Source organism: Condylura cristata, unplaced genomic scaffold, assembly GCF_000260355.1.
Source record: "Condylura cristata isolate star-nosed mole 26May11 unplaced genomic scaffold, ConCri1.0 scaffold00016, whole genome shotgun sequence".
Taxonomy (NCBI): domain Eukaryota; kingdom Metazoa; phylum Chordata; class Mammalia; order Eulipotyphla; family Talpidae; genus Condylura; species Condylura cristata.
In genome coordinates, this window is record NW_004567117.1 from 29,837,324 (window position 1) to 29,863,738 (window position 26,415).

The window sequence follows — 26,415 nt, forward strand, 5'->3', positions numbered from 1 at the left end:
ACTAGAAAATTGGTAGTTGAGTCTACCCAGAAACTGCAGGCTGGTAGTTTAAATGAAGGTTTTATGGAATCACTGGATAGTTAGTGTCTAAGTCCTTAAACTGAGGTACAAACTTCTAGTTTACAGAATAAAAAAGCCCTGGGGATGTCATGCATGGCATGGTGATTACAGTAAGTAATACTATTAGCATACTGGAAAGTTGCTAAGAGGCTAAGCTTAAAAATTCTCATCATAAAAAAAAAAGTAAATGTGAATGGTGACAGATGTTCACAATATGTGATGCTCATTTCGCAGTATAAACAAACATTCATTCATTACGTTGCATACCTGAAACTAATATAATGTCCTAGATACATTATACTGAAAGGCAAACAAGAGATCATAAAAGAAACTGTGCAAAAATGGAATCATGGGGATGTCCATGCTGGGAACAGTCAGCACAGTGAAGGGAAAAAGACCCACATAATGGAAGCTGTATAAAGTTAGAACTCTGAGTTACAAGTAAGATCCTAAAAGTTTGGGGCTTGGCAGGGAGTGGGGTGGGGAAGGGAAAGTGGGGACACATGTGGCAAGGGCCACTGCACCACCAGGGAGGGCCCAGTTTTTTAAAACTCTTATTTATTTGGGTGGGTTGTATTTTCCTTTGGAAATAAAACCTTGAAGTTTAAAATAGAACAAGGACATGGTCAGGCGTTCAAATTCTCAGCCACGTTTCCACACTCCGTGTGCCTTTCCCCAAGAGGAGGTGTGCACTAAGCCAGCAGTGACCCAGAAAGGACAACACTCCATTTGCAGGGGCCCAGTGCAGGCAAGTGTCAAAAGGAGATCCCTTGGTGTGCACCCAAAAGAGGCCTGAGAGCCTGCAGTCTCCAGTGGGGGGAGATGCTGCGGGCTTCAGGGAAGATGGGGGGTGGGGTGGGCAGGAGGAGTGTCACTGACACTTTACCTAAGGAATTTGAGGTGTGAAAATGGGTAAACTGGTAAATTTGGTATCATGTACATATGACCACAATTTTAAAAAGACAACTTAAAAAATGCATAGAACTATTTGATTTTTAAGTGACTGTGTTACTGAAACATAGTTGAAATGTTGTTTAATGCTTTGATTTTACTACAACATTAATATTGGAGAAAGTTCTAGGTGAATAGAGGTTTTATGTGTTATAAGCATGTACCTTGTGCATAGATTTTATGGTATAATTTGGGTCACTCGGGGCCTTTTCACCTGCATTTTCCTTTGATAAAGATGGTAAGTAAGTTATTTTCAAAGAAGGGAGGTGTTATGGAATGTTGAGTATTCTGTGAGTGCATTTCAGGAGGATGGGAGATACCAGGTAGCTACATGTGATGCATTAACAGGTTCATCCGGTTTAAATAAGGAAGGCTGTTGTTAGGCAGGAATTTTTCTTTTTTCTCTTATGCTCTCGGTGAATATTCTAAATGCTTGACTGTGCAGTCACCCCTTAATGGCTGAGAGGAGCTCATCCCCACATTTGTGCTAGGGCTGGGTGGGCCTCTGAGTCTGAGCTACGCTATCAGTTACTTGTGATGTCAGAATTGACTTCTGACTCAACAAGAGTTTACCATCACTTTCCTAAATCTGGTCCAAGAGTAGGTGGGTGCGTATGTGTTTCGTTGTGAGTATAAGAGACCAATGAGCTCGGCAGTAAGGAGTTAGTAAACTGAAACCCTGGCTTCAATCGTTGTACCTTCAGTTTACAATCCAGCAGGCAGCTCTAAAAAGAATGTAACAACCGAAAACAACTGTGTACACTCTTGCAGGTGTCAAACTGCCTTCTAGCCTCTAAGCCATGCTTCCTGGTTTTGACAGGTTACTTTCACTGTCAAGGGTTTACTGCTGCAAAAGGAGTGTTGCTGGCCGGTCTAAATGTTCCTCTCTCTTCACAGTGCGAGATGAGAACAGAAGCACGACGAAAAAACCTTCTCATTTTGATTTTGCATTATTTAACACAGGAAGGGTAAGTTACCTTACAAATATCGACAGAGCTGACTCCTGACTTTCTCTCCACTTTTCCAGACACAGTGTTAAAAACAATGACTAGACTTTATATTTTTCAGAGCACTTTTACATTTACAAAAGAATGGAGCAGAGTTCCCGTAAACCTAGTCACCCTCCCCCTTCCAGCAACCCCTCCCCCCTTAACACCTGTCTTTGGTGTGGCCCATTTGTCCCCATGGAGGCCTCAGTGATGTTGACACCGTGTCGCTCACTCGGCCCACAGTTCACATCAGGGCTCACTGTGGGTGTTCCCTAGTTCTCCGAGTTTTGGCAAGTTCGCCGTGTTGCCTTGCGCCATCATGGCGTGGTATGGAAGTTTTGTTGCTCCACATGTCCCTGCTTCCATCGCCCTGCCTCACCTCCCCGGCAACCCAGACACATTGTCCTACTGCTTCACTTACCTAGAGAGCTGCTGCATTTGAAAACTTTTGACTAGCAAAGTTACCTTGCTCACGAGACTCCTCTCAGGTCTGAAGACAGCGCAGGCGAAGATCGCACAGGTGAGGACTGTGCAGGCCTTCAGGCGAGGTTTCCAGAGCCCCACTGCTGGCTCTGTACACAGAGGTAACACTCCTCAATTTTCCTTCCCTCAAAAAAAAAGGTATCGGACTCCCCTGAACGACCTACGCTCAACTCTTTGACACGCGCAATATCTATTCTGTAACTGGTGGGGGAGGACATTGGGACGCACTTGAGTTTGGCCACCTGCCTCATTTAAAATCACACAGGCACCTGCAATCAAGGCTGCCGGTAGGTAGGTTGGTATATGAGCACAAGAAAGCTGACCCATAAGGTGACTGAGGCCACTGACTTCAGAGTCTCCTTTCTTTTCACGTGTCAGCCAGGAAGAATATCGTCAGGTTTTAGGGTTAGGGCTTAGAAAGGTTTGTGTTAAAGGCAGTGGTTTTCAAGTGGGGTGATTTTGCCTCTGGGGAGCATCTAGGGATATCTGGAGCCTTTTTGACTATCACCCTGGCAGCTAGTGAGTAGAGGGAATGATGCAAAATACTTTCAAGCACTGCATAGCCCCCTACACCAGAGTGAAATGGCCCCAACTGTCAGTGGTGTCAAGATGGAAACTTCTTCAAGCACAACAAATCAAACAGCTGCTGGTATTTTCCCAAAAGGTTGAAGCCATCTCTTCCTCCAGTTAACCCAGCCCCCTCTAGGGGGGTAGGGGAAGGAGTGAAAGCAGAATTGAGCTGGAGAATCAAGTGACCCTAGTTTTGGGGTTAGAGGCAGCCGCAAGGACAGGCGAACTTGTCATCGTAGCTCTGAATACTGGTAGCTGTTACTTTGTTTTTTTTGTTTTTAAAAATATTTTTTTATGCACACAAGAACTCTGGGGTACAGGCCAGAGGTAGGAGGGTGGTGAGAGGATTCCCCAGAGACTGAGTGGGGAGCAGAACAGGCAGATCGACGAAGTACACTGCTGAGGGGAGCAGCAGAGGTCTGCTGACCCATGTGGGGCACCTTCCTGGGGATTAAACTCGTGCTGCAGTGGCTGCAGTAGCTTCACGGTGCTGTGCTTTAACCCGTTGTGCCACCAGGGAGGACCCCTGGTAGCTATTGCTCTCTTGAGGGAAATGGCCATCCCAGAGACCTTGAGGAGTTTTAAGTTTTAAGGTAGGAATTAATGTCTTTATGTTATATCTGAGGACACTGGGTTTAACTGAGCAAAGGAACTCAGTCACTTGGCTTTATGGGCAGGACTTCCAGGCTTCTCTTGCACCAATGTAGAAGATTCATTTTTGCTCAGGAGGCCCTCCCTGTTGGCACAGCGGATTAAAGCGCAGCACTGCAAGCGAGGCACAGCCCCTTCAGTGCAAGTTCGATCCCTGGCCCCAGAGGTGACCACATGGTGCAGCAGACCTCTCCTCTCTCGCCCGCTGCTCCCCACTCTGTCTCTGGTGAATCCTCTCACTGCCCCTGCACCTCTGGCCTGTACCCCAGTTCTGTATGCTTAAATAAATCTTTTTAAAAAAGAAAAGAAAATCATCTCAGGAAAATCAAAATAGGTAAAGGCCACAATTTTGAAGTTTTTTTTTTTAAGTTTGAAAATGAAATATCTCCAGCTGTATTTATCCCTGCTTTTACTATTTAAGTCATTAAAGGATTTGGGTCCTTTTAGATTTCTGATGCATGTATTGATATTTTGGTGGCCAATTATAGCACTGCCCCTTTGCATAGACATTGTTATTGAGTAAACAGATTTATTTTCTCCCTGTGACTGACCATGTGTGGCCGTCCTCATAACACCATAATATTAAGATTGTGGAAATAGCTTTATCTCCAAAGAAAATGGGACGGAATGCATCATTTTGAAAACAAAATCTTTCTTCAGTCCACTTAGCTTGCAGAACATGGTTTTATCACACACTTTGCTTTTTGCTGCTGGGATTTAAATTTATTGAAAAAAGCGATTTATTCTTTTCACATCACCGCCAGTCTCAGGCCAGAAAATGCCCCGATTGGTTAGCAGAACAGACAATACTCAACTGCCAAATCTCTGAACCCCACACAGCAGTAAGTGGAACTGAGGGCCGGGGCAGAGCAGGGGTGATTCTGGTCCTCTCTCTGCCTCTGTTTCCACCCTGAAATTGACCTGGACAATCTGCATTTAGGTGGTGGGTTGCTTCTCTCTAGTGACTGTCAACCTGCTCTAAGGCAAGGAAGCTTTCGGATTGGAGCCAGGACTCGGAAGCCGAGGGCCTGGGTTCAAGTATTCAGCCTACTCTATGCTAACCACTGATCCTGACCGGTTACTTATACTCTGCCCCTCATATATCAAGTGGGGTCATCGGAGGCAGTGTTTGAGTGTCGGTATATTACTACTATGAGGGTTAAGTATGTGCAATCCTTAGAATAGCACCAGCACAAAGAGGCACACATGAGCACTCCTGTTTTGTTTTTTTTTTAAAGTACAGAGTAGGAATGATTGGGATTTTTGTATTTTAAATACCCAACCTGGTTTAGCAAAGGACCCTAAGTAGCTGGAATGTAGGTTTGGCCCATTTTACTTTATCTTTAGATGACATCTCAGCTCTACTCAAAGAACCCTGGACTAAAATACCTCAAGGCCACATTTTTTTTAAGAGCGAGAACCCTGGAGTAGAGGTTCTGCAGAAAGTTGATGTATGTTACTTTAAAAGCATTTGTGGCGAGGGAAACAACAAGCATTGGGTTAAATGAAGTTAAACAGGCTTCCTTGTTTCAGGACTTCTTGGATCCATCTAACTTACTAATGCGCAATAGCAATCTCTGGCCTGAAATCACCGTTTTCAGAGTTTTACAAGCCATTTTCACCAAGGCACCCTATTTTTTTCCTCAGCCCACTTTAGGTACTAGTTTTCTGGAACACTTTGAAAAACACTGCCTTCATAGATTGACTCGTATAGCACATGAACTCATCTGATAAGATCCAATACTGTGAGCACAGTATTAATAGATGCTCAATATATATAATTTGAAAAGTTCCATTGAAGAAATTACTAGCATATAAATGGGTAGAATAATCAGATATCAGACACAACCACTTACACAGGCAGCTCCTGACATGATGTATTTTGTATTCTAGAAAATGTTTCAGGAAGGAGAGTTGGAAAAACAAAGAGACAAAGTCAGGACATGTGTACCTTCTGTTGGTGCTGTTATGGGCCAAGATTTACTGTACAAAGCATGCATTCCCCCATCTCTGCCACAAGATGGCCCTTTGCATCACAAATCAGTGAAAATTCCTGAGATCTGCTGGGTAAGGGACTTATGAGTGGATTATCAAAATGAAAAGTGAAACAGGGATTTTGAAGTACACATAGACCTGCCTTTGACAAAACACTAAGAATTCTGCAAAGAGGATATATTCTTGTAGGTTGGAATAAATAATCAAGGCAACCTTTGAGAGAAGGCAGTGTGAGCAGGTCTTGAAAGATGTGTGAAATCCGACAGACAGACATGATGGAGAGGAAGACAGGACATAGCATTGGTGGAACAATCAGGTTAGCAGAGGGCCCAGAGTTCAGTGTGAGGGAGGGTGGGTGGGACAGGAAGTGCAGTCACGCACACTGGGGTGATTCTCAGCCTCTCATTCCCCCCTGCTGTGTCTGGCTCACAACCCAGGCTCACAACCCCTCACTTTTCTTCCAGAAGGGGCCTGTGCTCCTCTGCAGGCTCCTCCCACTAGCCCCATTCAGTCCAGATGTCATTCAGGCTCCTACTCCGTAACAGGAATGAGTTGGGGGCCATGAGGCTCTCCCCCCATGGCATGAGGTTCTTGACTCTGGCCCAGGAAAGACTTAGCATGGGGAGCAGAGTGAGGTGGCAATGAAGCTTTTAAGGCAGATGATAGTGCACACTCAGGAAGCAGTGTGGGCAGATTCAGGAGAGAATTGGGCCTTGGATATACATATGTTTAGTTTGAGGTGACTCACAGGTGGGGTCCTGACCCAATTCTAACACCAGTCTTCTGTTTAGCAGGACTATTGCGCCATAGCAGAATCCCAGACCTTAACCAGGACGTGGGTCATCTTGCTGTGGAATGTACACGGATCTTTCTAGAATCACTGGGATGGGGGAGGCTACAGTTTACCTCACACCCCCCCTTCAGAGATTTCAGCCCCTTTCATATTTATGTAACCTTTCGCCTACTAGCCCAGTGAAAACAACAGGAAGAGCAAAGTTTTGTCCTTGAGTCCTGTCCTCTGTCCCAGGACCCTTCCTGTCTCAGTCCCTCTGGAGATTGCTCACCCTCCCTGATTTGTTAAAGGAGTAAAGGGACACCAGGCTCAATCTTCTGTAGCTGCATCCTGCTGAATGGGGAGGGAGGAGGGGGCAGCCCTACCTATAGGTTTGAGGACTGAAATTGTGTCAGCCTGAGAGACACACACACACAGAGCTCCAGGTTTGGGACAGGTAGAAACCCCTTTAATAACGTTGACACCAAGAGTGCGACCAGACCAGATCCAGCCACTAGGAGGATGAGAGTAACTTCCAGAATCCCATTGAGTGAGGAGACCCACAGTCACCGTTCTGTAAGCCAGTCCCATGGGCTTGATATCCCTTGAATTCAGCTGCCTTTTGGAGACAAAGCAGCTAAGTCATTTAAACAGCAAGGGCCAAAGATGGAAAGAGTCAGCACATGCCACTAACAGTGGCCACAGGACTGAATGCGCCCATTAACCCACCTGAAGCGGTTAGATCAGCGTCCAAGGCCAGGGTGCAGTTCCTTCAAGGTGCCGCCTCTGGGAGCAGCTGCTTTCTCCGCTGCTTCGATTCACAGCTGGCCCTGGCGCTCAGTTCAAGGTTGTTGCTATTCTTCATCTGTAAATACAAGCCTCGGTGAGAGAGAAGTTAGACAGTTTATTTTTCTATTTGTGTTCTTTAAGGTCTGAGAGTAATTTAACCAGTTAGCCTCCATCACGGGAACACAGAACTGTTTTGCTGCTGCCCTCATCAGTTAGTTTAGGGAACATGGGAAGCGCAGTCAATCTAGTCTAATTTCTGTCTGACCTGAACATCGCGATGCTGGAAAACACTCAGAATGTGCTGTGATGTCAGTAAAGGTTAGGGGCAGCTGGCAGTGAGAGTTTCCATCTGGCATTTTATTTTTGGTTGGCTTTACAAGTACATATATATAAACATATGCACTGAGTCATTAAATTGTTTGGAAATTGAGAGAAAATGTTAACAGTCACTGTCTTTGGTGGAATTTTCTTCTGAACTTATCTGTAGTTTCTCGTTGTTTTTCTTTTTAAGTGAACATGTTATTGCTTGATCCTAAGCAAAGTAAATCATAAAACTGATTTAGCTAGTTCTCTCTATTAAAAGGGAATTGAGATGTAGCCTAGAAGCCTATGAGTCATCAGTAAGTATAGAAACTGGTTGACTACAGTCAATTGATGCTTGCAAGGTCTTTGAAATTAGCAAGGTCATTAACCATGGCAATCTCTGCTAAGAAAGTTCCATCTTCTAACTGATCCGAATCTAGGTTAGGGAAGAGCGCTCAATACATGAGAAAAATTTTCCTTCTCCTTTCCCAGGTTCTAACCTGCAGCAGGAATCTTTCATCAGAGGTCCCTGGATAAGCCCCTAAAATTTTTTTTTTATTTAAGATTTATTTATTTATTCATATGGAACCCAGGGTTCAGGCCAGAGATGTGGAGGGTGAGAGGATTCACCAGAGACAGAGAGGGGAGCAGAACAGGCAGATCGATGAAGCACACTGCAGAGGGGAGCAGCGGGCGGGTCAGGAGAGGTCTGCCGCGCCATGTGGTCACCTCCGAGGCAGGTGGGATTCAAACTCATGCAGAAGCGGCTTTAGCTTCTTAGTGCTGTGCTTTAACCCGCTGCGCCATCAGGGAGGGCCCAGCCCCTAAAATTTTATGCTAATTTGTGCATATTTACAGATGTGCACATTTTCCAGAAAAGCATCCTTGGTTTTAAAAAAAAGTTAAGAATTAAGATTAAAACCTGAAGGAGTCTTACACTTTCAGAGGGTTGTGACAGAAGGTGTTTGTTCCTACTGCTAGCCCCGCTTAAATCAGCTTCATGACGAGTACATTACAGATGGCAGGAAAGAAAGAATTCACGGTGAGGACTTAGCTTACTTACAGAGGGCCCAGGCAGTATAGAGTATGACTGACAAGAAACATTAACAGAAAGAATACACCAGTGGATGGATGACTTTTTTTTTTAAATAATTTTGCTTGATGATATTGACCAATGTATAATTAGCATTTGCTTCAAAGCTCATGATATCTTTTTGAATACCACGATGGTGGCAAGTCTTGTTTGGTAGGCTTGAACTTTGGTTTTATCAACTGCCAATATTACCCAGAATGAATAATGGCGAGTGATGAGGCAATTAAGTTAAGCAAATACCCATTTTTGGCTAAAAATGAATAAAGATAAATTACAAAATACTTTCTTCATTAATTTACTTACTTTTTTAAAAAAAGATTTATTTATTTATGCATACAAGAGTTGGGGTATAGGCCAGAGATTTGGGGGGTGGGAGGGAGAGTGAGAGGATTCACCAGAGACAGAGTGGGGAGCAGGACAGGCAGATCGACAAAGTACACTGATGAGAGGAGCAGCGGGCCGGTCAGGAGAGGTCTGCTGCGCCATGTGGGTCAGCTCCCTGACCAGGGATTGAACTCATGCTGAAGTGTCTGCCTATAGCTTCATAGTGCTGAGACTTAACCCCTTGTGCCACCAGGGAGGCTTCCTTACTTGACTTTTATGTACTTCTAAAATCATTCTGAACAATGATGATATCTTTAGAATAACTGTGTCGCTTCTAGAGGCAACATATAAAGGGCAATATTTATATACATTTAGCATGTGACACTCTTCCTTCGCAAGCAGACTTTATATAGCCCAGTTTTCATCTAATGAGCCGTTTGACATGGTCTTACGCTTTGTACTGAGTCTCTTTGGACTTGCATCACCTGTTTGCCTTTATCCTTTTTACCCAGAATTAATTTTTTTTTCTTTTTTTCTGTGTAATGGCCAGATATTTTGACACAGCCAATGCTTTGGAGCAAGAAACTAAGCTGGGGTTACGACGCTTTGAAGTTTGTGACAACATTGATCTTGAAACCATTTTGATGGAATATGAGAGCTATTATTATGTAAAATTTCAGAAATACCCCAAAATTATCAAAAAGGCATCAGATACAGGTACATGGCTATATTCTAGAATTCAGAATTCTGAATTTTGAATGCTATCTTCAAATGTTTCCCAGGTCTTTACTCATACAATGTTGGTTTTGGGTTTTGTTGTTTTAACACCTTGGTTAAATAACCAATCAGACTGGTCAGATGAATATGAAATTAAGTTGAACAGCACCATCATATAAACTGCTACAGGAGTCTCAAATCTTTCACTTTTGACACAGTCTCTCACTTTCAACACAATCAATAAGATATCCTAATTTCTTTTATGAAAGCCTTTCAATTACTTACCCAAAAGTGAAAGAGAAAAATTTGGAACATATGTCTAGTAGCAATCACTCAGCATAAAAACTATTAACTAGCATTATTTTTTAGATGGCCAAGGTTTAGTTATATTAGACAACATAAAGACAAAATAAATAGAAATGCCTTACTTTATCATGAAAACCAAAGAACATATGTACACTTCAAATCTTAGATGGTTTCCAAAATTTTGTTATCTTGCTCTAAGAACCATCACCTCTATCTTCAAAAATTGTTAAACCGGTAAAGACATTTTTTCCCCCAAATCAGAATTACCATGTGAATAAAGGCATTTCTAAGTATAGAGTAACCAAAGCCTAAGTAAATTATACCTACCCATTTTAATCTAAGATAAGCAGTGTGGTTTCCTCTAAGATAGTCTTTCTTCCTCATTTTATTCCATGCCTCTGATTCTGAACTCAAAGACTAGACCAAGAAGACTTGTGTGGCCTCTCATAGATCCAGCACAGCTGATTTAAATGTGATCATCTGGACGCTGATGTCCCTTGAGTCACGTTGGCATTTGTTTGAGAATATATGTTTTAGAGAAGTGAGAACAAAACCCCAGTGTATGATGGTGCTTTTTGAAGACTGACATCACTCTGATTTTTTTAGAGATGAAAAGAGCTGGTAGAGGAGGATAAGTGTCAGAAGACTTTTTTTCTTGTTGGGAAGACCTATTATCTATTTTGCAAATAACATGAAAATGAGTATTGGTGAAGCTAATAGCTCATGTATAGATAATGAAATGCTTTTGAAAGCCATCAATCCAGATAATGATCAATATAATGCAAAGACCCAGTATAGGTTAGCAGTCAAGGAGGCTGGCTGGAGGAAAGATCTAAAGTGAGGGCCCAGTGTTTTGTAGTAACATTGACTTAGATGTCTGTAAGTGGGGGAAGTAATTATAAACCAAGGGAGATCATTGTCCTGTTTACAAGGCACTTGTTAAGCCACAGACTTTAACATTTCATGTAGGGACCAGGAAACCAAGAGGAACGTCAATTTAAAATAGCCAGGGCTGAATCAGAGCTGGAAGGGGTCCTGAGCTCCCTCCCAGCGCAGGGTTCCGGGCTCAGTGTCCTTGGCTGGTTTTAGAGCTGAGTGAGTCTTGGTGAAAAAAGTATGGACCGTAATTACGGAGCCTCCAAGATGATTATTGACATGATTTGACTTGATGTCTAGATTGCTAGTTCTGACCTATCTTGGAACTACTTTCTTCTGGGGTATTAGACACAGTGCCTTTGTTTGAAGGTAAACTGGCAGAGTGCCGATAAATGTTCCCTGCCAGACTCACGCACTCATCCTGAAGTCCCCTGTGCCACAACAAAATGGTGTTGAATTCTTGGGCATAAGGAAGTGGCAACTTTAAAGCCAGCCCATTTTAGAGTTGCCACCAATACGGACGTGGCCCCTGTAGGTCTGTCTTTGTGTGGAAATGCCTGGGAAGCAGACTTCTTTCTCCGGCTGGTGATATCACTTCTTGTCAGGTGAGAATAGCTTAGTAGAGTCTCAAGGTTTCAAAAGGCTGTAGCATAAGTTTTCAGAGTATAAGTGAAAGCTTATTTTCTCTCGAAAATTAAACTGTTTCTGTGGGGGGGAAGGAAATGCACTGGACTATGATGATGGCACATGGGTGATTTGGTGATGGGAAGCCCATGGGGATTACAACTGAGATGAAAAAATGTATAAAATGATGTAAAAATAAGCTATTATATTATTTTTTAAAAAAACAAAAAAAATTAAACTCTTTCCTTTTCTCCCAATATTTGTTTTGCCACAGCAGAAAATAATTTACCACTAAGAAGTGGAGGGAAGACCAGAAGGTAAAGTACATGGTGATTCATCTTGATCAACTCAACTATAGGTGTTTGGGGGTTCCCTTTCCTTTTAAAAGCTCATCCAATGCAACTGCATGACTGTCTACTAGCAATACCAGATTGTGGTCTAGGGCCCTTGGGGACCCACTCATGGTTTCCCCTCATGTTATAGGTGCCCAGGATGTGGGCCAATGTCTAAAGTTTCCCCTGGCTTTATCCCACAAATAATTACACCCAATCATCTTTGTAGACCATGTGGAAGGATAGGAGATTAAAAGTCCCAGGCTTAATTTCTGGCTTTGCTACTTAGCTAGCTTGAAACCAGTTTCTGACACATAGTAAGTTCCTAGCACGTAGCGAGCACCCAAGAAAGTGAGTGTCCCTTTTGTAAATCATTGCATTTCTTTATGAACTCCCAGATCACATGTCCTGACCTGTCTGAAGATGATCAGGTCTTTCTTTTCTCACACTAATCCGATAGTTCTTTCTTCAGTTTCTCAAACCCAAATTTCACTGGGATTTGTAACAACCAGTTGAAACCCCTGTTTCTCGAATGGTTCTGGACTGACACATCTTCCCACAAGCCCACTCCCAACCCGCTTGCCTCAATATCCTCCTCATTCCTCTCTTCCACTGCCTGAAACACACACACACACCCCTACACACCTCCCTCACCCCTTTAGAGTCTATTTGCAAATGCAAGGACACTGCAATTGGGCTGACATAGCTTTGGGGCATCAAGGCCTGGCCTCAGGGGAAGGTTGATATGGGGTTTAGGTGAGAAGCACAACACTTTTGGGCAGTCACCAAAATTTAAAGCAATTCTTAGATTATGATTTTAAAAAAGGAAACTTTGTGCACTCCCTGGTGGCGCAACGGGTTAGGACCCAGCACAGCAAGCTGGCAGCAGCTACTTCAGTGTGAGTTCGATTGGCCCCGGAGGTGACCCACATGGCTCGGCAGACTTCTCCTGACCTGCCCGCTGCTCCCCTCAGCAGTGTGCTTCATCAGTTGGCCTGTTCTGCTCCCCACTCTGTCTCTGGTGAATCCTCTCACCACCCCACACCTCTGGCCTGTACTCCAGTTTTATATGTCTAAATAAATAAATAGATCTTTTAAAAAAAAAAGAGTGACTGCTGATAAAAAAGAAAAGAAAAGAAAACTTTGATTGTGATTCTGAGGAGCTCGCCCTCCTCATAAGGCCGGAGTCTCTGTCCCCTTTTGTCTCCAGTCCCTTGTCTGTGGCCTAAGAAGGAAGGGATAGAGACACCGCACGGCTCTCTTCGATCTTGCTTGTGAAGCTGGTGGTGGAGCCCACTCACCTCTGATCACACTCCCAAGAACCCTTGGCCAGAGGCTCCCTCTGCTTCATGCTATTTAAGAATCCCTTTGTTGTTTGACCAAAATGTTATTCTTTTATTTATAGTTTCCTAAAACTAGTCAGAGCTCTGGTGATAAATAACTACTTGTGAAGAGAAATGGCGAGGAACATTTCAAGAGGCAGTTCTGATTATCTTTTAGCCACACATTCAGGCCTGGAACTTCCCAGCTTTCCCTGCCTATAGAGACATCAGCGCTGCCTCCTCGAGGGCTGGAGCGTGGTGGCACAGGCTACTCATCTCCTGCCTGAGTGGGTGCTTGTACGTGACAGGCATGAGGGTTGGCTAGCAATGGCTGGAGTCAGAACAGCTGGGGAAGTAATAAATGGTGTTTGTCTACAATTTTATGTTCAAAGACAGTCGTTGAAAGGAAAGAGGGTGTCACGGGACTGACTTTCCCTGGTTTGGTGTCTCACTTCAGAGTGAGCTCCTGGTTTACAAACTTGCAGATGACCTACTGAGGACAGTTTATGTCAGGTGCTGGATAAGAAATCTAGGGTGCCAAAAGATCCTGATAATTTGGGGTGTGGGCCCAAATCAGCAGAAGGAAATTGAATGAAATAAAATTTAAGCTCCTACAAAGATCCACAACAAATAGCCCTCCTGTTACAGTGTCAGAGACCTCAAAATTTTTCCTCTTTCCCCTAGAAATTTGAGTTCCAACCACAGATGCAATATGTGTCACCCGTATCATTTGATGGCCACTGTGGTCTCAGGCCTCCTCAATAGAAAAGTAGTGTCCCAATAGTGGGCTCTGTTCCTGTCAGAAGACAGTGGGCAAAAGGAAAATGACCAGGGTGAGGAAGAATCTGGGAGTCAGGGAACTTTAGGAGTGACTGGAGCAACTGGGGGTGTTTGGCTTGATAAATAGACGTGGGAGGGAGGTGCTCCTATGCTGTTGCAGTTCGCACTTTTGGGGGGGGCAGTGATTGGGCCTTCTCTGAAGAATTCTGCAGGGCATACCTAGGATGGGTGACTAAATAAATCTGGCTCCATGCTAGGAAGAATTTTGAAATTGTTAGTGTTGGCTGGCAATGGGTTCATTAGTAAATTTACCCCTACTGGGAGATCAAAATGGGAATACAGACCCCCAGATCCCTGACAATCTCACAAAGGAAGTCTGCACAACTTGAACTATATATACATACATACATACATACATACATATGTGTATGTATGTATGTGTGTGTGTGTGTATCACCTCACTTCATTTAAATCAAGGCTATGCAGCAGGGTTTGCTCTTGTAAATGTTTGAAATTCACTTCATAGACATTTCATTTCAGTGCCAGCCAAAGACCTGAGGCCAGACATTATTTCCAGACTGCAGATGAGAAATACACCTGAGAGACTGTCAGTCGCTGCCCCCTCATGAGGCCCCTGGGGTCTGAGGCTGATCGGCCGGCAGACACCTGGGTGGGATGGCTGGCACGGGTGGGCTCACCAGCCACAGCTAGGCGTCCGTATCAGACGCAGACAGCTTGTCTTTTCTCACAAAGAAATGGAGTTGAAGTAGCCACTCACTGAGGACATGGGGAGAAAAGTTTGAGTGAATCTCCTGCAATCACGCCTCACGTGTAAGCACCAAAGAATCGAGTGGTGCAACCGTGATGAAAGCTATTTTAAAGACCCAGGGTCCACTCAGTACCATTCAGTACCCTGGGGTGTGTTCAGAACCATGAACACACCCCCAGGCTGTATTTGAGCCAGAGGCCTCTTTCCAACCTGGCACCTTTCCCCTGGCCTGAGCGGTACTTTGTGAGAAAGGTAGAAGGCGCAGTGGAGGAATGTTGGCAAAGCCACGTGTCCTGGGACATGAAGCTAGGAACAGAGGGGCAGAAGCCAGATGGTAGGGAGAAAAGAAGAGGGTGGTTCTGGGGGGCTTCCAGAAGAAGGCGGGCTCCTCTGGCTGGTCTTGGAGGAACCCAGCAGATTGACTGGAGTCAGTCAGGCCAGGATGGGGAAGGGGAGAGGAAGAGGAGGGTGCAGATAGAAGGACCTTATTATGGGGTGTCTGCATAGCTTTCCAGAACTATCTTTCAGTGTGTACCACAGTTGCTTATTAAGTGGTTGAAGTCATTTCCACCAAGGTTTTTGCTCTCCCCCTTAGAGCGATGAGCGACGCTTGTCAAAATCTTCCCAAGATCAATCAACAGAGGCCTCGGTCCAAAAGCACGGCGGGGAAGTCAGGGAACGCCAAATCCCTCCATAAGGAGCATCTGAAACAGGTTGGCACAGCTTTGCTTCGTGTTGGTGAAATCGCAGAGGGGTGAGGAAGGGCTCTAACAAAAACTCACGTTTACTTATGTGGAGGACCTGTGCTGTTTAAGTTACCTGTGATTTCGTTAACTTGTAGATTTTCTTCCAGCACACTGGGCTAAAACCAGGGACAGGTTCCTTGGCTCCCTAAGGTTTCTTAAGTGGAGCAGGAAGAGTCCTTTCTCCACCCAGCCTTTCTCCTCTGAGTGCTGGACCACTGCCAGGAGAGGGGAACCTGGGCCGTCAGAGTGGGGGGCGCACACAGCTCCATGCTCTCGTGAGGCAGCTGCAGGGGGCAGGTCTTCTGTCCCGAAGCACATCCCTGGGTACCGAAGAGTGGGCCAGGGATGGTGTTGGTGTGACTGGGTGTCTCAGGGCATCCGGTGGGGTTTCTCCAAAGCATTCATGGCTGGTTCAGGCCTCCACATTGGGTGTTCTGGGGAAGGAAATGGACAGCAAGAGGAGAGAGCCCAGTAGGGGGTGAAATCGAGACTCCTGACTCTGGAGATCCATGCTAGAAGCTTCTGGTTTAGTACAAAACATGAGGTTTCAAGGAAAAGAGAAGCCAGGAAGTTGCGAAAGGGACTGGAAAACATTAACATCGAGTCTGTCTGGTGGCCAGAAAGGAATGATCATGGAACGGGTCTCCTCCCAGGAGGTTGTCTGGCCTTCTCACTGCAGGCTGAGCCAGGCGAAGGGAGTGAAGGGGGAGTCTGGGAACCCCCGGAGGCTCACTGACCGGGAGGCTCGTTGACCACTGCTTCTCCTAACTCAGGCTCGCCTGGCCACAAATACCTGGTGTCTGAGCCTCCCCACGGCACGGCACATACTTGTTGGACTGTGTGGAGGTGGCGGAATCGCACCTGGGGTTCCCCACTTACAGAACTGATGTGGGGTGATGGACTAGGCTGTTGTAACCAGCATCTCCAGGTCGCTCCCCACAGTGGACTTCTCCTCTTCTTTCAGGAGGTTGTCAATAGCACTCATGTGCAGAATGCTGACTTTGGCTTACGTGTATCAGGGATCAACAAAGGTGGTGGCGAAGAAAACCTCCACCCACCCAAAGTAAGCGCAACTCTGAGCCTAACACGGAAAGGGAAAATTTCCCTTCTTTTCGCAAAAGTGAAAATTAAACATTTTTTTTCTCTTTTTCAATTTTTAACGTACTGTTGAATCATCTAGCATGTTTTAATTTTTTTTTTTAGCCTCCACCAAGCCACCTGTGTCCATGCCCCATCTGGCTCCCTTCCGCATCCCTGCCACCCTTTTTCCTATTCCCTCTGGTAACCATTAACTTGCTTTTTTGCTGAGTTCATATTTTTATCATTGTCTACTTGATATTTATATTCTTCAGATGAGTGAAATCGACTGAAATCTGTCTTTCACTTTTTCACTGATTTCACTCAACATCTTCACCTAAAAGTCCATCCACATGGTGCCAAATGCCACCATTTCATCTTTCTTCACCGGAGTGTAATATTCCACTGAATGAGCACTCCCACAGTTTCTGTATCCATTCATCTGTTGAAGGGCACTGGGGTTGGTTCCATTATTTAGCAAAAAAAGTTTTTTTTTGGCTAGTGGGAACATTAATATCTAGTGATGCAGGGTTGACTAAGCAGAACCTTGGACGAAGATTAGTAGCTGGGGGCTCTGGCCTGCTTCCCCTTTCTGGATGAATGGTGCTCAATGAGTGCCTACTCCAACCCCTTCCAAGGAGCTCAGTTTCTTCAACTGTAGATGATGGGGATTGAAAGGGATGTTCCTTGCAGCCTAAAAAATTGGTCTACATTGAGGAATTGCAGCCTCGTGGTTACTGTTTATGCCTTATAGGGTGGATGGTTTCTCCTTGGGCCTCTATTCCAGGCTGGAGTATCATTTTATGGAAGCTCTTCGAAACCCCAGTTAATATAGAGTTGATCTTGTCTTGATAGATGTCTCTTACCCCTTTTATAATGAAGCTAATGTCTTTAGTCATAAATAACAGCTTCTTAAACAGGAAAGACCCCAGTTGGGTGGATGTAGACAAAAGGTGGCTAAAATGTTATCACTTGCTTCTCTCAGTTGTGACTTGGAATTGTATGTCTTTGAGAGTCATCTTTCTTCCTTGGATCAAATTCTCAAACTACAGGTCATTTGACTTGGTGTTGGCCAGCTCTTCTTAGTCAAACTGCGCTCTGTGTGTGTGTGTGTGTGTGTGTGTGTGTGTGTTTGACCAGGAAGCTGGAATGTTTCCCTGGAAATCAGGGAAGATATTCCGTTGGCCTGAACTGGCTCCTTTGAAGGGCGGCAGTGACCTGGGTGATGGCTAATCAGGAGACATTGGAATCAGTGCTGGAGAAATCCTCCCTGTTTACCTTCACTTCATTGTGTTTTCAGTCACTTTTTTGCCAACATTTTTGCATCAGTTTTTCTCGCATGAATGTCTCCTGTTGGTAGTATTGGACAATTTCTGGTCAGGTCCCAAGGAAGGGACTATTTAACCCACCACTTAACCTTTCAAAGAGCCTGGCTATAAATTCTCTTTCCAGCAAAAATGTCCTCAGGGTAAAATGTAAATGGTTTTCTTCCTAATATTTCAAATATTACTAAGCTGAATGAGGGTGGATGGCAGGAGCCCATCTCCAAAATGGGTCTGTCATGGCCAAATTGGGGCCCCTTGGCTCATGACTCCTGAGCTCCCCTGGAGTTTAATGGATGTGTTGTCTGTCCCTAATGGCCCACCTGGGTTCCGACCTTCCCAGCTGTGTAGCCTTGGAAAGTTGTCTCATCTCTCGAAGCCGGTTTCTCTGTCTATAAAATGGAGCTAAGCAGTGTCACTTTAAATGTAGTGAGTGGAGATCCAGGGTACAGTGACTGGTAGGTAATAAACACTCGGTCTTGCGAGTAGAGATCCAGGGTACAGTGACTGGTAGATAATAAACACTCGGTCTTGCTTTCTGTGCTCGCCCTTGCTTTTAGCTTCTGCCTGTGGGGGAGGCTGGCACTGTGGGGGAGGAAAAGGGGAGATGGATATCTGAGTTTGAATCCTGGCCTTGAGTCACTCTCAGCTGGGTGGCCCTAGGCAGACCACGTATCAATGACTTCTCTGGTCTTCCTTCCACATCTATGCAACTCTGGTGCCACCTCCAGCTAGCAGAGCTCTTAAGCTGGAAATAATCCTAACGTGCACACCTGCTCTGTGCCAGGCACTGCTGCGTGCTGCGTGGGCCTCACAGCTGGGAAGCAGGCGCTACTGGGACTCTAGAGCAGCCAGGGCTTCCTGTGTGTGCAATAACCTGCAAGGTAGAGACAACATGCAGGACGTAGGCAGCAAGGAGCAGTATAGGTATAGCTGGTAGAGCAGGAGCTGAAAAATGCTAGCAAATTTGGACTCAAATCACCCTCATCCCAAAGAATTTACTTATAACTTCTTTTCAAGAAGCCCCGAGATGAAGAAATTTCATGTTCATTATCAGTGTAGGTCTGAAGTCTGCCCTCACGCCAAGGGACATAGTATGACTTGATATGACGAAGCAGAGCGGGCAAGGACATATCACCTTCTCTCTGGTTTTAGTGGCATAAATAAAGAACGCTCCCTTTCAGGGCCAAATCATCGACTTCCGAGGACTAATCACAGATGCCATCAAAGGAGCCAGTGGTGAACTGGGCCTGAACAGCATCAACTGTGACCCAGACCCCTCTGTAAGTAGATTAGAGGGGATTTCTTCATGCAAGCTGCCTCCCCCTCCCCCAGGCAGACTTTAGAAACAGCATTTTGAACTCAGAGATCAAGTCGAAGGTCTCGGCACCTTGTTACCCTCTGTGTCACCAAGACCTGCGCCGCCGTGCTTTCTCCCTAAGTGAGGAAGGAGTCGGTAACGTGAAGCTCTCTGTTCCCACCACCAGGAGCGATTGCTCAAGCCGCTCAGCGCATTTATTGGCATGAACAGTGAGATGCGAGAACTGGCAGCCGTGGTGAGCCGGGTAAGATCTGATATTCAATTCACAAATTTACGGAGGTGATTGGGGCTCCTGGAGCACTGCGGGCTGCTTCTTTTATTAATAACAATAAATATGATCATTTATTTATAAAGTGCCCCCACTTGCGAAGGCACTCATATTGTTTAGAGGCACAATAATGCATGATAAATAAATTATAGAATCATAAAATTACAATATAAAAAGCCCACCATCTCACTGTAGAGGCCAAGAAAACCAGCAGAGAAAAAAACCAAGAAAGAAAGGGACAGGTGAATGGTTTTAGAGCCAAGAGTCAGGGAGCGTATCATGAAGAAGGAGAGAACATATCTGTGTCTCGTTTAAACAGTCAAAGCCTGGAAATAGGAATGTCGGAGTCCAGCGATTTCATTATGGAAAATTTCCACACAAAACAAGATTCGTAGGAAGGATCTTATCATCCAGATTTCTCCAGATTCCTTTGGAATCCAAAGGCAGTGAGAGCAATAGTCAACGACAAAAGCTTGAACTTCCTCTTTCTAGCTGCGTGACTCTGGGCCGGTTCTTTGGGAATAGAATATGTTTGGGTGCTATCGAAGACATTTGTGATTTCCCGTGATCTCCATTTAATGGCAGACTGAAGCCACAGCAGACTTAAGGAGCTGTGGGGAGGAATGAAAGGTTTGCAAGCTCTGTCTGTGCAATTTATTGCATACCTACCACGTGCAGAAAGTAGGAAGATGTTCTGGGCAAAGGCTTGTTGGACAGACTGCCTTGTGCTTTGAGCCAAGTGGGACTCGCGGCATGGGGAGAGACAGGCTAGAGCTGCTGAGTATGAACACTGCGAACAGGACACAGGGCTGGGAGTCAGCCTGCAGGAGACGGGCAGTCTTTGAACGGTGTCCACGAGGGGACAGGGTAATCAGGTGCTTTTGGCTAGCTTGCTCTTAAGACAGTGTGGGGGGCAGGGAAGGGAGACAGGGACACCAGCTATGACTTGCCAGTGAGAGAGGATGAGGGATTAAGCCACACTGGAGCCATCGGGATGCATAAGAAAGCAGAGAAAAATCTTTTTTTTATAACCACACAAATCAGTACTCTCATTATTGTTTTTGCAAAAGGCCAACATGGCTACTGATGATAGAGTTACAGAGTGGAAGTAGGCTGACATGTGCCATCTGGAATTCTTCCTGCAGTACTATGGGAAGCATCCATTTTCTGCTTGAATGCTTATGGGAACGGGAAGCTCACTACCCATGGAAGTTGCCATGTTGAGTTCTGAATGATAACCTTTGATCGCTCCAAGCAGCAGCCTCCTATTGGGAAATTAAACACTATGTGGCACTCAGTGTCAACTCTAGACCTCCCTTTGGGTTTGGGTGCTTTGAATTCCAAGGTAGATGAATTCCTATTGGGTGCAAAACTTTCCTAAGAAAAGTTGGCATAAGAATGTGAGTGGGGGCCCTCCCTGGTGGCACAACTGGTTAAAGCACAGAACTACAAAGCTGGCCACAGCACAAGTTCAGCACAAGTTTAATCCCTGGACAGGGAAGTGACCTACATGGTGCAGTAGACCTCTCCTATCTTGCCTGCTGCTCCCCTCAGCAGTGTATTTCAGTCAATCTGGCTGTTTTGCTCTCCACTCTGTCTCTTGTGAAGCTTTTCACCATCCCTGCACCTCTGGCCTGCACCCCAGTTCTGTATGCATAAATAAATAATCGTTTTAAAAAAGAAGGTGAGTGGTCGGTGGGCCAGCATTCTGACCCAAGGCTCTGAAGACAAGCTGGTTTCTCCCTAGATTTCAGAAGAGTGACTCCTTTCTCTGTCACCCATGTAGGGATGGAGTGGGCATAGTATGCCTGACCAAATCACTTGTAAAGTAGTTTCTCTAATTAAAGCTATCACCCATAGAGGAGGAGACTGAGAAGTTCAGAATCAAAAATGGGAGCATAAAAACATCTTGCCCACATAAAAAATAAACCTATATTTTTATGATTTGGACATATGCGAACACATATTAGTAAAAACTAAACATATATAAAAATAATTTCCAGATTGTTCTGTAGTCACTCACAGTGACATTGGAAGGGAAGCCATTTTTTTGATTGATTCTCGGTTTGTGTGAAACGGCTCCTTCTGAGAAAGGCCCCGAGTGACCGTTCTGAGCATCTTGTGAAACTGAAGTTTGGAAATGTAAATTAGTTATCAGCAAAAGCTACCTTAATTGATTACCCTAGATGGTCGCTACAGGGCTCTACTATGAGGAAGGGAAAATGCTTGGTGGTCGGCTTCCTAGAATTTTGTAACAGCAATTGCTCCTGATGGAAGGAGGGAGCCATCACTAGGGAAAAAGGGAAATTGGTTTCAGAGGAACATTATCCTTCTTATGTCACAAATTAAGAAAGTGTTTGCGAGATCAAGGCATCAGAGAGAGGCTGGGCACTTGCTAGGAACTATGCTTCCCAGTAAAAGCTAATGTAACTCAAAGGCATATTCTGCAGCTCCTACAGCGGTAGCTGTAAATCAGCCCGTGCTGCTGTCGACTGCAGACAGGTTTCTCCCTGGTGAGGAGCCTCCCTCTCCCCCGTCCCCACATGAGATCGCAGTAACTTCTTCAGGGAAAAGAAATGAAGATTTCATGGCATCTGTTCGGTGAACTGTGCGTGCGCACATATATCTAACAGAAAGAGCTTTTATCACGAGCCCTTTCTGTCCCTACTGTAAGCCAAGCACTCCGCGGCTCCCATGTTTATTACAGTCGTGGAGGAAAACATTAATTTTAACAAAATGATCAAATGTGCATTGCAGGACATTTATCTCCATAATCCAAACATAAAGTGGAATGACATTATTGGACTCGACGCGGCCAAGCAGTTAGTCAAAGAAGCTGTTGTGTATCCTATAAGGGTAAGGACGGGCACCTCTTGGGGGGCCTTTCTGTTCACTGTCCTATGGACGCATTGCCTGCCATGTGTCCATCACAGTGACAAGGACAGATGGTTTTCTGTCTACAGGTTAATTGTCACCTCGGTCACAGTAGTTGGTTGGAACAGGAAACTCAAGTGCGGTTATAATCCTACTCAGTTCCTTTCCCTGGTTCTCTACCAAGCCACTCCCTCTTCCCGCTTTTGCCCCACCTTGCTTGAATCTGAACTGAGGGGTGAAACTCCCTGGTGTCCAGGCCTGGCCTGTGTGGATTCAGGGTCTTGCAATGCATCTTGCACTGAATGACCCCAGCTTCTAAAATGGGCGTCACCCTACAGGTTTGGGCTTGAATCTCACATACTTTTATTTATTAGTTGTAGTATTTACCTTAAAAGTCACACTTGCTTTACAACATTCAAAACATCACTATTACTCTGAATACAGAGTTGTGCATGAAATGATGTTACATGTGCAAGAAAGCATGCTGTGACAGACAGAAAAAGTCACCTTTTTTTTCTTTAAAAAACTGCTTACCGCAAGAGCCGATGGTGGGGCACTACGGGGTGCCTTGGTGGTGGGTGTGCTAAGGTGCTGACCCCTGAAGAGGGTGAACCTAGACTTAGAGAACACTAACATTGTTAGTAGCCCAAGTCTACTTCAATAAACAATTAAAATAAATACTTTTAAAAGGGCTTTAAAAAAAAAAGCCACAATTAAGCCATGTATTGCCATCAAGCCTGAAAATAAACTTGGGGTACGTAAGATCTATGCAGAAGCCATGAACTTACAGAAGGAAGACCTGACCCTTAGACTGGGGCTATTCCCCTTAGCTTGGCTGCCTGGCATGAGCTAAGGGCCCGCGGGCTGACGTGCCAAACCTCACCCTTGTTCCTTGTTCCTGTAGTACCCACAGTTATTCACAGGAATTCTTTCCCCCTGGAAAGGACTGCTGCTGTACGGCCCTCCAGGTAAGCACGGGGCTGGGTTTGGGGCTGGCATGAGGCGTGTATGCAGGGGATGAGTCACCCCATCTGGCCTTGCTCTGGGATGGGGGCACTTGAGCTGAGTGATCACCTCCGTGTGGCTTGAGAGACTGGCTTCTGTCTGTGAGCAGAGGGATGGGGACAAACACCTCTCATCTTTCATCCACATGTGTCTCCAGGTACAGGAAAGACTTTGCTGGCCAAAGCTGTGGCCACGGAGTGCAAAACCACCTTCTTTAACATTTCCGCATCCACCATTGTCAGCAAATGGAGAGGGGATTCAGAAAAACTTGTTCGGGTAGGAATTCTGGATTTTGGTTTTTTAAAAATGAGTTTTGGCAGATGACAGTGATGAAAATGATACCAGAGTTAATTTGTTCTCTTAAACTTCTGCGTTAAGATTTTATTTTGGAGCTTGATTTTTGGGGCGCCCAGGAGATGGAGTGACTGTTACACATGGAGATTAGTCTCACCCCCTCAGCCAAAACACCACTCTCCCCATTTGGGAATTTGATCCACACTCCTTTTTTGATTCCTGCAACTTAGGAATGGGGGCTGCAGAAAACTCAGCGCTGCAGAGGCTGGTTTCTTCCTTCCTCCAGAAGCATTTATTAGTGAGTGTGTGCAATATTATTCAGTCAGCATTCATTGAGTGGCTACAACTACTACCCTATGCTACATGTACTCTATGGAGAATCCAGAAACTTAAGTATTCTTTCAGATGCTCTGAGCAACTTTTCTTCCATGGTGCTTGCAGGCTGTAAGGGTTTTTTTTTCTTTCCTGAAGAGATTATTTCCATCTTTACACTATCTCTCGTTTGTAGTCTAGTATATTTTAATATTATAAATCTTTACTGTATCTCCTATTCACCTTATATAAACACCTATTTGTGATTTATGCCTCAGTATAAGATGAGTCCTTCTCAGAATTCCTGTTAAACTATTGCACGTTGCAGAATGGCTAATCAGTCATCAATACTAAGTGACTATGAATGTCATACATTTTCTGAAATTACCCAAAAATAGTATGCTGAATGACACTCCCTTGAGGACTTCTTTTAAAAATGATATGACTTATTTGGAAGTCATAATACAATATTCTTAAAGGATTGATTTACCTAAAATAACCTATCATTATTAGTTTGGTATTGTTCTCAAGTTATTTCAAATGTTTCCATTTCTCTAAATTCTTATCACCCCTTCAAGATTATAATTTGTAGAAACGCCTGTCTACGTCTTCTCTTTCTTTGTTATCTTGTGACTAACTCAGTCCCAGGTCCAAAGCTGGGGTTTGGATTTAGCTGCTCCTCCATTTTGTGGTTCTATGTAATTCTAGTTAGCTGGGCTTTGTTAGCTAGAATTCATTAAACCAAAATCTTTATCAGGCTGAGGAGTTTTTCCTGCTTAAGTCCCTTTTCTGTATTAACAGCAAAACAGTTACAAGCCATCTCCAGAATCTGTTTAAATTTGATTTCCTGTCATGAAAACTGCCCAAACACTACAAAGTGTTCAAAGAAAGGTCACATTTTGTCCCTCCCCTAATGGCTTACAGAGACAGAAGAGTAAATTCAGATATTTTATGAATGTTCTCAACAAAGACTGAAGCTAAAGGAATTTTCTTGCTTAATACTGAAAAACAAAGCCATTTAACAAGCACTTTCCATTCTGTGAGAGCATTTTATTTAACTAAAGTTTCTCTCTGCTTAGTTATGACCTTGTTAGAATTCTAAGAGTGAGGAAATGGGTACTTTCCCATGTTCCCCTGCTGCTACCATACACTAAAAAAGTGATGAGTCCTTTAGAAAGCAAAAAGCCCACAAGGCTGTAAAGGCGCCTGGGCTCTCTCTGCTGCTTCCCTACACAACATGTACCTGCATCCACATCAATGCCTGTCTCGGTATCTCCCTTCCTTTTATCTTTTTTTTTTTAAATATTTATTTATTTGTGCATACAGAACTGGGGTACAGGCCAGAGGCTCAGGGGCGGTGAGAGGGTTGCCAGAGGCAGAGTGGGGAGCAGAACAGGCATATCAACGAAGTAAACTGCTGAGGGAAGCAGCAGGCAGGTTAGGAGAGGTCTGCTGTGCCCTGTGGGTCAGCTCCCTGGCCAGGGAGCCAACTCTGCTGCAGTGACTGGTGATAGCTTCATAGTGCAGAGACTTTAACCCACCTGCACCACCAGGGAGGCCCCTCTCTCCCTTCCTTTTAATACAAGTAGGATCATACTGCACATCCTCTCTGTACTTGCATTCTCACCCCCCACCCCCATCCTTTAAAGCCACACCTTGGCTGCTGTCCCATAGTATCACTGTTTTATTTTCTGTTGCATGGTATTTCACTGCAAAACAGACTCAACCAGTCTTTTCTGGATAGACATTTAGTCTCTTGCTATTATGAGCAAGGCTTCAGTGAATAGTCTTAATATAATCATGTCTTTGTATATCTAGTGCAGTTTCTTTGAAAAGGAGTATTGTTGGGTCTGAGGAAAGAAAATTGCCAAATTGTCTGCCAATATGGAAGCACCAGCTTACACTCCCATCAGTGGTGCCTGAGTGTGTTTGCTTCCCCACACCCTGGCCAACTCTGTGTGGTATCCACCTTTGAAAAATCTCTGCCAATCTGATAGTGAAAGTGCTATTTTCACACTCAAATGTGCACGTCTTTAATTCTGAATGAACTTGAGTATCTTTTCATCCGTTTAGAAAATCATTTGTATTTTTCTTCCTGTGAATTGCGTTTTTATTTTTGGTTGTTAAAAAAGAATCATTCAAGAGGAAGACCTAACTGCTGCTCACCTTGAAGGGTCTCGGCTCCTATCCTTTCAGAAATCACTTTGTTTCCTCAGCTCATGGAAAGATCATCACCTGGAAAATCTTGGTCATGCTGTCAAGCTGCTTCCTGTGAAGCTTTCAGCTGGAGAGAGCCCTTCAGGTCCTCCCCTAAATCAGAGAAGCTTTCCTATCACTTATTTCTCTTCTATTCCAATTAAAGAGTTATTTATAGGGAACCCTTGGGTTGTGTTCCTCCCTCCCTTCCTAATGTTCATGCCTCTTAGGAGTTGATGCGATTGAATAGTTGAGTGGTTTCTTTAGCAAATGCACACACCTGTTGGCCCTTAC

At 44.6% G+C, this 26,415-nt stretch overlaps 1 protein-coding gene across 1 annotated transcript in view; it reads left to right on the top strand.

Moving 5' to 3' along the window:
• The window catches only part of KATNAL2 (katanin p60 subunit A-like 2), a 60,894-nt gene that overhangs the window by 21,150 nt on the left and 13,329 nt on the right, over positions 1-26,415 (top strand). Inside the window, exons 2-11 of the mRNA XM_004683883.2 lie at positions 1,909-1,979; positions 9,531-9,697; positions 11,778-11,820; positions 15,302-15,419; positions 16,417-16,515; positions 19,036-19,134; positions 19,339-19,416; positions 22,198-22,296; positions 23,219-23,282; positions 23,477-23,595. Coding sequence (XP_004683940.2) covers positions 1,909-1,979; positions 9,531-9,697; positions 11,778-11,820; positions 15,302-15,419; positions 16,417-16,515; positions 19,036-19,134; positions 19,339-19,416; positions 22,198-22,296; positions 23,219-23,282; positions 23,477-23,595 — 957 coding nt within the window. The remainder of the gene's footprint in view (positions 1-1,908; positions 1,980-9,530; positions 9,698-11,777; positions 11,821-15,301; positions 15,420-16,416; positions 16,516-19,035; positions 19,135-19,338; positions 19,417-22,197; positions 22,297-23,218; positions 23,283-23,476; positions 23,596-26,415) is intronic.